Below are 11,979 nucleotides of genomic sequence, written 5' to 3' on the forward strand. Positions count from 1 at the left end.
CAGCATGTATAAATTCAGACCAGTGGTGCCTCCATAATGCCTTGACATCATCAGGCTGCATAAGACCACAGACTCCATGAAGTCTGAAAGCTTTCTCACAAACCCTCTACTGTCTACAAGGTTTAGATTCATACTGACTTAAGAAAAACTGGTTATTGATCTGGATTCTGCTTGCAATACATATGTAATTTTATTTCTTTCTTTCTTTTTTTTTTTTTTCCACAATTTGTAAAGAAAAAGAAAAATAAATCTGCATCTATTAGATGTGCTTAATTAAATCAGATCTTGCTGTCAACAAACCACATCCTCAGTTACAAACAAGAGAATTTGTCATTTACCAATTGCATGAAGTATTTAGCTGTACATACAAATGGAAAGAGATACAAATAAATCAGTCCTTCTCTGTCTAAATACATCAATTTTTAAAAAATACTGCATGGATAGGCTTAAGGGCTTTTCTTTAGAGAAGTCATTTTTTGAAACACCCTTCCTGATCTGTGATATCACTTTAGCCCTTGACAATATCACACACATTTCTAGAGTCAGTTCAGGTTCAGTACCATGCTTACCCTAGAGCTTTATAGAGTGAGACATAAAAGTATCAGACAACTTACAGCTTGTCATTATGTAGCAGGCTTTTTTTTCCCCCATGGTGGCTCTTCAGACAGTCTCACCAGAACGCAAAAAGCAATACACAGCCTTGAAGCATTATGACTTTTCAAATGTGTAACTGATATAAATCTCCTACTCTCTAAATGGTAATCACGTTTTCTGTTGCAGGATGGGTGGGGGGAATCAATCCACAACAATGTTATTAACATCTATTCTTCAATCTTCAGTTTAAAGCATTTAGTATTACTGTCCAGATCCAACACAAAATTTGAAGTGCAGTTCTCAGAATCACAGATGGGTGGAGAACTATAACCACAGTAACAAGCAGCACATTTCCCTACAGACAGGGAAGTGGGCACAGCTTTATCAGTATCACCATTCAGTGCACCAACAGATGTCAGTGCTCAAAGGCAGTGTGAAAACTGACAGCGGAGTTAAAGACTGAGTCTGCATCTGCATGTGCATATCAGGGAATAGTAAAATTACTATCTCCCTGAGCGCAACATTTTGAAAGCAAAATGTTTTTTTAAGGTTGATATTCTTTTACACAAGCTATTTTCTATTTCCTTGGAAGAAAGCAGTCCCTGAACAAAAGAAATTTCAAAAGGCACATAGATGTTTATTATGCAGTGAAGCGAGTAAAAGAAAAACATGTAGATACTAAAAAAAAAAAAAAAAAGCCCTGCAGTGGTCTGAATACTAATTAAAGAAGCAATCCACACTGATCGAATGCAATTTTATTGCTGGGTTTCAAAAGCACATACTTTGAATTTTAAAAAAAATGTTTTATGTTGCCAAGCAATAAGTTCACCTCTACATAAGTCAGGTGATGTAAAATTCTGGAAGAAAGTATCAGATACTCTTTCTTTTCTGTTTTATTCTCACAGAATACACAGCACTGCCTGTAACGCAAGTGCCACCAATATATACCTTCACACGAAAGCTGCAATGCCGCATGCTTTTACTTTGAAATTTCAATTCCTGCTTTCTGCCCAGCATCACAGAAAAAATGTTGATTCTTCTGAAAGAATTTTTGAAGAGCACACAGGAGGTCTTGTAACAGCTGGATGCAGCACAGCCACCAGCTCTTTCTGGCACAGCATTGTTTCGGTCCTTTGCTCATATTGCCTATTTTCTCTCCCCATCTCCATGTTTTTTTCTACCTTATTAGATACCTTCATTAAAAAAAAGGTCCAAGTATCTTACAAGTCAGATTTCCATTTACTCGCTTTATTTCTAAGCAGTTTCAAAGTCAAGGTCATATAGTTTCCAAGAGTGTGGGAAGACAAATGAAAGTAGATTTTACATTTGCAGTTACCTTTGCTTAAGAGAATACATATCTCAGTGTTCCCACAAGGGCTGTGAAATTCTAACAGTTGTACGAACATAACAGCAGGTTACACGCTCATCCAATCTGTTTCAAAAGCTTTTAAAATTAGAGGCATCAGAATGAGCAATACCTGTATCTTCATAAATACCAGCTATACAATCCAACCAGCTTACTGTGTAAAGCTACAGCCAATTGCTGCATAATTTCATGTGAGTATTTCTAGGTTACCACAGAGTTCAAAGTGGTGATAACAAGATGCAAGAAAGGCAAACCTGGGGTTTTACTTCTGTACTTACTTCCCTTCAAAACAGAGTTAGACCAGAGCATTTGATTTCAGGTGTTGTTTGCAATGCCCACAGCCAGCAACCTAAGCAGCACAACAAAGCTCCCCACCTGCAGCCTTGGGCCTGACTCCACAATCCAGGTGCAAACCCACAGTGTAAACAAGAGCAAAGGCAGCCCAGCTCACAGCACAGCCAAGAACCAAGTACAGACTTTGGTTCAGAGGCAAAGAACTGAGCTGGGACCTGGCCCTCCACACCACCCTCCCCACACTGCACCATCTGCACCAGGCCCAAGCCCCTCTGAGCCCTGCCACACAAGCTCCCCTGCTTGGCAGCCAGGCTGCCCAGTAGCTGTTGCAAGAAGGGATTAAGCATAGTTCTGTGAAAGGTCTTGCTTAATCTGTATCAGGCAAAGGAGCATGCACTTTATTACTCACCAATTATATTTTCATGGCAGACTTGCAGGCTTGGTTATAGGAAGTGATGGAAAATAAGAAGACAGATTCTTCTCAGTGTGCACACATTCTTTTATCACATGCTACATTTCTTGGATAAAGGAGGTTTTCAGACACAAAAAAGGAACCAGTATACTGTTTACCTGGTATACTGCCCATATTATTTATCTCCCAGGCCCACCTAAACAATTATTTTCTTTGTTTTACAAGGTAATTTCTAAGAATAACTTTAAAATAATCTACAGAACCCTTCAAAACAGAGTGTCTAAAACATAATTAATGCAGATACCTCTGTATAACTGAGTTGCTTACTAGAAAGCAGAATGTTTTAGCATCACTGTACTATCTCAGGCTGCAGGTTTTTTTTTTGCCAGAGAAGGTCTGTACCATTAGACAGCAGCAAATAGTGAACCAAACAATGAATATTTTCCCAAAGTATTAGACTCTCATTCAGCCAACTAAATTAGTAAGATACATTTACTATTTAATGGGCAGATAAAGGAACTACATGCTAAAGCATTTTATTTGAGATGAAAACTGCAGGAATTCACTATGCTGGCTCTTCAAAACCAGGAGGGGAAAAAAAGAAAAAACAGGAAAAGTGAAGACACTGAAGTGTTCTTACAGCACTGTATTCAGATAGCTGTAAGAAAAGGTATCTGTCCAGCAGTCATACAAGTGCCTGCATAATGAAGTTAATTACAAGAAGCACTGTCTCCTGTCTGTCCTGTGATCTTCTTTTCACAGATCTGTGCTTTCATTAACATTCAAAGAAGCTATCAAAGCCTCTCTACCACTCTTAGCATTTTTCTGCTTGAATGAGATAGACATTTTTCAGCCTTAATAGTAGATTCTAATAAACAGGTGGAGTTTTTCTGCTTCAGTTTGCCCACAGCACAGAATTACAGCCCTAAGCAGTTGAACTCACCAACATTATGATTTACTCCATTTCTCTATACTAAATCACTGCCATAGGCTGCTACACTCATGTTAAATACAAAATTATCACCATGGGAATATAACTTTTGCCAAAATACAGGAGACATTCCATTTTAAGCTTTACCTCGCCCCTTTTCATCACCTTATTTAGCTTTCATGAAGACTCTTGTGTGTCTGGAATTTAGGTTTTGCCTTTGCATAAGATGTGCACATGGCTTTCAGCTAAAGAATTAATCATGTGCTGGATTTTTTCTTTTTTTTTTTTTTTTTTTTTTTTTTGAAAGCCAGATGTTTTCCACTGAACATTTAAAGTCTTTTCATTTGCCCACAATTCAGTCCCCATTCTATCCGTAGAACACTCACAAGTTTTGTTAATAAACCTGCAGAGAATGCAGACCAAGCTGGAACATAAGAAAAGTAAACATTCCTCCAGGTCAGCTCATGGAAAGATGTAAGGACGGAAAACACGAACTAGCAATAGGTAAAGGTCCTATTCCAATCAAGCATGTACACTGTCACATGCCAAAACATTCCTCCTTCTCATAACTGATACTCCTAAAACAAACGAAAACCACCACAGGCAGCCAGAACAACTCACCTGAAACAATATCTTTCTGTAAAAAGACATTAAGGGATCCCAAAGGAAAGCGTTTAATTTGACAAAGGCATGCCATATGTCACATCAAACGGACAAAAACATGACATGGTCCCACTATTCTCCACATCATCCGCCCTTTCAAACACATTAGCTTAGTAGAGGTCTACTGCTTCCTTCCCCTGTGCTCAGACAACACCACTTCAGCTCCCTGCCCCATTTGACAATGAATTCAGCAAAGCCTTGGGCAGACTTCTGGCTAGCTGGCAGATTAGGATGGCTCTGCGTAGGGCCTGCAGACACTGCTGAACAGTCACTGACCCATGTCCTTAGTAACTCATTGGCAGCTCCTCTGCATCTTCTAGTGTTATTCCCTGTGCCAACTGTTTAGTTCACTGTCTTGTTGCATTTTAGATGCCATAACATGCATGTCCCACAAGAGCATAGAATTCCCAACAAACACCGAGAAAATGCCTCTGCACCCCAGAGGATGCCCTTAACTTAGAAGTAAAAGGTACTTACACATCATACTGCATTCCCTGTATTCAGGCACTTAACTCACTTTCTTGTTGTCTTTCACAAAACCACTATCAAACAATTAAAAAAAAAACACAAGAACTAGTATTTGTCCAGAAGGAACGTGCAGTAGAGCTCTCAAAAAGGACTAGTGGATACAAAAACTCTCAAGTTTACAGGTAGAAAAATAAAACTTTAGGATTAAAAAAAAAAAAAAAAAAAAAAGCTAAAATACATTTTAAACTCCTTTGTGAAACAGTTGCAAGATGCCTGCATTAAGGTCAGAGCCTGAAGAAAAGTTCAGAAGTGCACTGCATCATCAGCATATTGCCAGAAATCACTACCTGATTACTCATTACACATGAATTCTTTTTCTTCCACTGCATCCTTATGAATACATAAGGATCTGTACCATCAGAAAATGGTGCCCTCTATGTTTGGAACCCAAATCTCTTCATACTTGCACACAGCAGTTTAATCTTCCTCCTACCAGGGAAGTTCCTACAACTTCCTCACAGTGAAAACACAGAATTGCATTCCGCAGGAGCCAGGGGTTCTGTAATTACTGCTCCTGCCTTTCTTCTCCTTTTTTTTCCGTTCTGAGAAAAAGGGTCAAGAGGTAACAGCCTTCCAAAGTGCAGCACTTCCGCCTGCCTCAGAGCTCTCACCTCTGCAAATGCCACATTGCAAATTCAAATGCAATGGAGAAACCAGTGTCCTAAAACAGAGAGGTTTTGTGCCTTCCTCACCCACCAAGCACCATCCAATTCCCCCAGCCCAATCTGCTGCTGAGTGGACCCTTCAAGAAAGCCTTCAACTTAACAGAAAACTGTTCAGCTTTCCTTCTCTGTCACTTCTCTGTAGGTTCAGTGAGCTGAAGCAGCTTCCAGAGGGCTCCAAGGAGTCATGCAAAGGAAACAGTAGGCAAGAGTAAGTGATCAGAAGAGATTTTCTTCCTCTTTTCGACGGCAAGAAGTATTAGAGTATTACCTCATTTAAAAAAAAAAAAAAAAAAAAAAAAAAAAATCAGTAAAAGGAAAACATCTCCCAGCACATTCATCAGTTCCCCCCAAGCAGCACCAGCCAGGGAGCTGCAAGTATGCAAGAGGAGCCCCCCAACACAAGCCACCCCTGCTATTTCATCACTACTTCCCCTCACAGCCAGAGAGTCCTGATGAGAGCCAAGCACTATGTCAAGTGCGTATTAGATTTCTGATTAACCTTTTATGTCCATGTTCATGAGCTTTTCTTCCTCCAGATATTTCTGAACTTCTCTGCAACATTGCTAGAACTTCTTGCTTAATCTAACGATTTCCAACTAAAAGCCACCACAAAAATAAATATTTAGGATTTTGGAAACTCTGAACTCACACTACCAACTCAACTCCAATTCAGTTCTTTATAGGAAGACAGCATGAAGTAATCTTCAGTTGCTAAGTCTGTTCTGATGCCTTGTGACTGCTGTGCTGTCTTAAAGGACAGCACAAGAGACATAGGATCAGGGAATACACTTCCCTCCAGGGCTTCTGCTAGATGACTGCAACAGCTTTGAGTTGTGCAAGCGCTGAGAGCAAGGTCATGGCACTATGGACATCAAGTTCCAGTTTCCCACCACCATCCTGAAGGCATATACGTCTGAACAGCACAACATAATAACACGCAGGCTCTGAGCTAGCTATCTTCTGCAGGAGCAGTGTGCTGCATTGCTGCCATGACCCACCAATAGCTTGCTGCTCCATAGAATTAGTCAGGGCAGAGCTCTACGCTAACGGGATTGTACTGGTACTTGTACCTGTGCTAGCTCATTCATTGTTTTCTATTCCTTTTCTCTGAAATAAAAAGGGTTCCACTTCTGTTATTTACCTAACACCTAAGTAATTCACTTCCTTTCCCCACACCCCCCAGAAAGGATAGAAATGAAATCTGGAGAAAATTCAAAGTCAGGTTGCCTTAACTGAAACAGAGCCCCCCTACTTTCATAGTCTGTCCCCACTATTTCTATGTTCTCCTTAATGCTGCTTTTGTTCATATCACCTTTCCCAAACTGTCTATGTGCTTGCAAGTCTTCCCTGATGTTTTTCTCCTCATTACTTCTAATATCCAGCCACAACCAACAGTGACAACAGTGGAAACTGGACAAATGTCAGTTCGTTTTCTCACCAATGGGGAGTACCCGCTCAAAGCAGGGGCTGCCTCTCCATTCAGCAGGTGGAGGAACAGGAGTAGAAATGACAGACTCCTTGTTCAGAGCCCAGAGCTCTTATCAGAACACCAGAAGAGAGCAGCATGAGGAGTACCAGGTACCCAAGCCCTGCTCCAAGTCATGGAGAAACAGGGAAACAGCCTGGACAGCTAGTTACTGCTAATAAAACACAACCCCACTGACACGCCTGAGAGCAGCTGTGTCTCCTTGCTCAAACCTCCCTGAAACATACAGCTTGATGAAGGTGCAACAGCACAAGCAGCATCAGCTCAGCTGGTACAGAATTCAGCAGCCACCAGCAGCTGACAGCAGCTTTACAGCAGGAAGCACTGGGCAGGTGGTGCTGCCAAAGCCTCCCTCAGTGCCTGCTTGCAACTCATAATCAGAAGAGAAACCAGAGGAGGACCACAGCAGACAACAGTGCCCTGGGCTGAAGCTTCTGTCCCTTTACCACAAGGGCAAAGCGCAACAGCAGCAACACGAGATATCTGCTTCACTGCCTTTACCAGTGCTTGATTTACTTGATAAACTTATAGAAACTTGCTTATTTTTCTAGTTAACTGCCATAATATGTTGGTTTTGATACTAAGTAAAGTTCAGTAACCTTTATATTCCCATCTTTTTCAAGTTTCTCATTGTTGTTGTTGTGGTTTTTTTTTTTTGTTTTTTTTTTTTGTTTGTTTAATACAATAAAGTATGCTATAGAAATTTTAACCTCTTTTATCTATCTCACATCCTCATTAACAAACTACACAATCATGTTATTTTATTGTTTTGTGGCTGCAAACTATATTTGCTGGTACTGGCTAGAGCTAAACATTTATTTCAACTTCTTCCCCAGTTTACAATCCCAGCACGCAATGGCCGTGCTGTAACAGGAGATTTCCACAGCTTCTCTCTAGGGTGTAGTTCACATTTTTGAAAGTTACAATATAAAGCTATACCTAAGAAGCCTACAGACTGGAATTGCAGACTGACAGTAGTGTACTAACACAAAGAAGTGGACAAGAGCTTGGAAAAACAGGGAGAAGAGCAACAGAAAGGCCAGTGCATGAAACAACATAGAATAAGAAACATTGCTTTAAGGTCAGCGAAAAGGAGTATTCCCCTCAAAAGAAAAAAAAATAAAATCAAACTGGTTAAGGTACAGTAAGACAGAGCAATTAAGTAAACATGAAGTTTGCCTGCTGAACAGGGAGGGAAAAAAACTCCCACAAACAACACAGTGTTAAGGAATTGCACTGAGATAGAAAAGAAAAAAAAAAAAGACCTGGGAACTACAAGCATTGTAGTTTGCCATCATTTCCTGTGCTTACAGCTGCCAAACATCTGGTCTGGGGGTTCCACTGCTGTCAGGGGTTCCCAGGTGGAAGTCAGGAAAAATAAGAGGAACAGGATGGGCGGGAAGAAAAACAATAATGAAGGGGTTCTGGAGTTTATATGGATGTAGATACATCCACCTCTCATATGTGCAAGCAGGCAGATAGATGCACACAAGCACATTTGTATACATATATGCTAAAACATCACTGGAGAAAATGGCACAGCGCTAGCCCTGCAAAATCAGCAGTATCTCTCAGTGTTATCTCCTTCATCCTGCTTAGGTGTTGCGCTCTGCTGTACAACAAATGTCATGCATAGGTTCTGAATCCTCAATATGCCAATTCTAACCTCTTTTACAAGGCAATTCCAGATAACAGGGAACAGTTTGTTGGTACTTTTAATTGCTCCAATGTGCCTCAGGGAGGCTGTGAGGCTGCAGACAGGAGAACACAGGCTCTGCACACTTTGAGTTGTGCTCTGTGTACTATGCACTCAGGAGAGTTTTCCTTCTCCAAATCTGCCTCTACTTATGACCCCGTACACAGTTTGCTACAACAGTTTAATTGATGCTCAGAGCACGGTATCAAATCTCAGAGTTCTATGTAGTGAAAACGTCCACTTTTCCGATTGCTCCGTAAGAACACATCATAAAACAAAACCAGAAACAGGCTGACGGTATTTCACCAACACGGAAACACTGAGTTATTACAGCCTCGCTCCCTATCTCATCTCCATCACCACAGAACGGGAAACAGACACTACTTATTAATTTACTAACCGTAACCCCAGCAGGCGGCTGAAATTGTGAAACTGATAAGCAAAAGCCTCAGTAATGGCGTGAAGTTGAATTATATTTACAGAAATAAATATAGTTTTATAGAAAAACCCATATACTACGGAAAAGACCCTATCAAGCCTCCGGCTCGCGGCAGCTCTACCTACGCACAGCTCGGACAGGGCGCTTCGGGGAGGCACTCAGCGCTCACCACCCGATGCCGTACCGCTATAACAAGCGGACCGCGCTCCGCCTGCGGTGCGGGACAGACGCTCCTAGCCGCCCAGCCCGCCGCCTCCCCTCTCCCAGCCCGGCTGCGCGCTTCCTCGGAATCTCGGCGCCGTGACATAGGGGGAAAAGGAGAAGGCCGGACAGGACCTGTTGCCCGACGCGGTGCCGCCACCACCCACCTCTTTGATCTTGTCCCTCCGCTGTCGCACGGCGGGATCGGCGGGCTCTCGCCCCACGGCGCCCACGGGCTGCTGGAACGGGCGCTGGGGCAGCCCGGCGGCGGCCGCCTCCTTCCTGCCACGGGCGTCCTGCAGAAGTTTCTCCTTGTCCTGGCGGATGTCTCTGCGGATCTCCTCGGGCAGCTTCTGCAGCGTCTCCTTGGCCTCGCGCAGGGCCCTTTCGTGGTCCGCGCGGATCCGTTCCAGGCTGCCCGCCCCGCCCGCCTCCTCCGGCATCGCCGGGCCGGCACCGGGCTGCGGCGGGGCGCGGGGCTGGAAACCGGGCGGCGGCGGCTGCAGGGCGGCCGAGTGGAAGAAGACGCCGCTGAGCAGCTTGGAGGAGTCGGGCAGGAAGAAGATGGCCCCGAAGCAGAGGGTGATGAAGGCGCTGAACACCAGCAGCAGCACGAACTTCTCCGTCAGTCGGAACGCGCCGGGGCCCGCCGCCTTCCTGCCCCCGCCGCCCGCGCCGCCGCCCGCCGGACCGCCCAGCGCGCCCGGCCCCGCCGCGCTACTAAAGAGCGGCAGCAGGCTGGCGGCGGGCATGGCCCCCCCGCAGTCTCAGCGCGCCCCGCTGTGAGCGGAGCGGAGCGACGCGACGCCACGCGACCCGACCGCACCGGACGGCTCCGCGCCGCAGCGGCGGACAGAAAGTTTCCCGAGAGGCCGACGACAACTTTTCCCCTCCCCGCCGGCAGTGCGCTCGGCGTGTAGCGGGGCGGGCGCTGTCAGCTCCGGTCCATACCTCCACCGCGCCGCCACCGCCGCCGCGGGTGCCGCTCCCGCTCCGCCCGCGCGGAACAACTGCCGGGCGGCCGGAGGCGGGGCGGGGCGGGGCAGGGCCGCAGCAGGGCCAATAGCGGGGGCGGGGCGGGGCCATGCAGCACCCACCCTCCAGCCACGCCCCGGCCCGCCCCGCCCCGCCGGACCCGCGGTTGGCGGGCATGGGTTGCCGGCAATTGGGCCACTCGGCTCCGACTCTGCGCACGAAGGCACTCGAGTCCACACGCCGGGAGCAGAGCGGGGTTGGGTGTCTTCCCGTTGCCTATTACAGGAGGAGAAATATTTTCTTACCAAAAACGAACGGCGGGAATGGGAGACCCAGGGAAACATGCAAGGAAGGGGGTGGGTGGCACACGCAGTGTTATTTCCAACTTTCTGGACCCCACCCGCACTGTGACAACAGGTCAGCACCGCTGAGCTGATTGCAATGCTTCCTTCACAGGCAAACCACTTTATCACGGGAAAGCAGCAAGATCAGTTGTTCCCAGAAGTTCCGATGCTGACACATTACTTTGTGTGTTTGCATCATTTTGTTTTGCAAGTGGGAAAAAAACGGTAGAGGGAAGCCTGAGCCTTGAACAAGGGCAGGGAAAAGTCGTTGCATAAGCTGCAAAAAGGAGATGTTGAAAATGGGCCTGGCATGGGCCTCCCTGTGCTCCCAGAGGAATTCAGGGGAGATTCACCATTGACTTAATAGGAATCGAGAGAGGCTGCTGCCCAGCGCTTCTCTAAATCCCATTCTTTAATAGTTAGAATATGTAACAGATTAATTAAAAACAGGTCTGGAAAAGACGGTTACATTTAAATGCTGGACTGAGTCCTGCAAAACTCCCTTAAGTATACTGGTGAACGCTTCTGTGAAAATTCAGGATTATAGATGATTCCAAAGGATCAGACAGAGGCTGCAATTTTGCATCTGGTTAAACCAGTGATTTCCTTCAGTTTTTACTCGGATTTTTTTTTTTTCTTTTTCTTCTTCTTCTTTTTTTTTTTTTTTTTTTTTTTTTTTTTCCTCTGAGTTGCCTTTCCCCACAGTTAGATCTGCAACGATTGCTTAAACCAAACAATAAGCACTGGGATTTTGACATGCGTTTCCCAGAAATGTGTAACCCATTGAGCTGTGCCAAGACAAGAATTGGTTAGGATGGAAGGACTCAGCCTGCTTGGAAAAGGAGATAAGAATCTCTGCCTTGGTTTGTTCGTTTGTTGTTGTTGGAAAGGAACATTTAAGGTGGCAGATGCAGAGTTTGCATATTGCAAGTAGGTTGACTAATGAAAAAGCTTCCTAAGTGGAGAAATACCACACTCAGCTTCAGCGAACGTTTTCTGTTTCAATCACTGCATCTGTGGGCGTATAATATTTTTCACAGATTGCCCTCAAAACTCGTCGCTAATTATGTGATAATATTTGGGGGCAGCATTTATTGCTGGAATAAGTGCTTTTCTTCAGTCCTCTGCAGTAATTCCTTAGGTTGCTGTGTTGCTGGAGCACTCTGAGAGATTCACAGGAACAGAACCTCCCATTGCCCTGGGTTCTGCTCCTGTGCCCCAGCCCAAAGCCCTCTGCCCACTGTGGTTTTAGTGTCCAAGGTGAGAGCTGGAGGTGAAATGTATACCCATGATGAGGTTCACTGCCACCCTCAGCACTCTCCTTGGGACATTCTGCTCTTTTTCTGAGTGTGTGGGAAGCAACAAGTATTTTCTATGCAAAGGCA

The 11,979-nt window shown here is 44.8% G+C and overlaps 1 protein-coding gene across 2 annotated transcripts in view; it reads right to left on the reverse strand.

Annotated features, from left to right (window-relative positions):
• MAN1A1 (mannosidase alpha class 1A member 1) overlaps positions 1-10,042 on the reverse strand; it is a 136,422-nt gene extending 126,380 nt beyond the window's left edge. Inside the window, exon 1 of one of the 2 annotated variants that reach the window (XM_052680413.1) lies at positions 9,443-10,042. In XM_052680413.1, the coding sequence (XP_052536373.1) occupies positions 9,443-10,027 (585 nt within the window). In that variant the 5' untranslated portion in view covers positions 10,028-10,042. Of the gene's footprint in view, positions 1-5,484; positions 5,505-9,442 lie in introns of those variants that run through there. The other variant, XM_052680500.1, reaches the window with a different exon arrangement.
• Positions 10,043-11,979: the final 1,937 nt, after the last annotated feature.

Source organism: Tympanuchus pallidicinctus, unplaced genomic scaffold (genome assembly GCF_026119805.1).
Source record: "Tympanuchus pallidicinctus isolate F22 unplaced genomic scaffold, pur_lepc_1.0 scaffold1, whole genome shotgun sequence".
NCBI classification, from domain to species: Eukaryota; Metazoa; Chordata; class Aves; order Galliformes; family Phasianidae; genus Tympanuchus; species Tympanuchus pallidicinctus.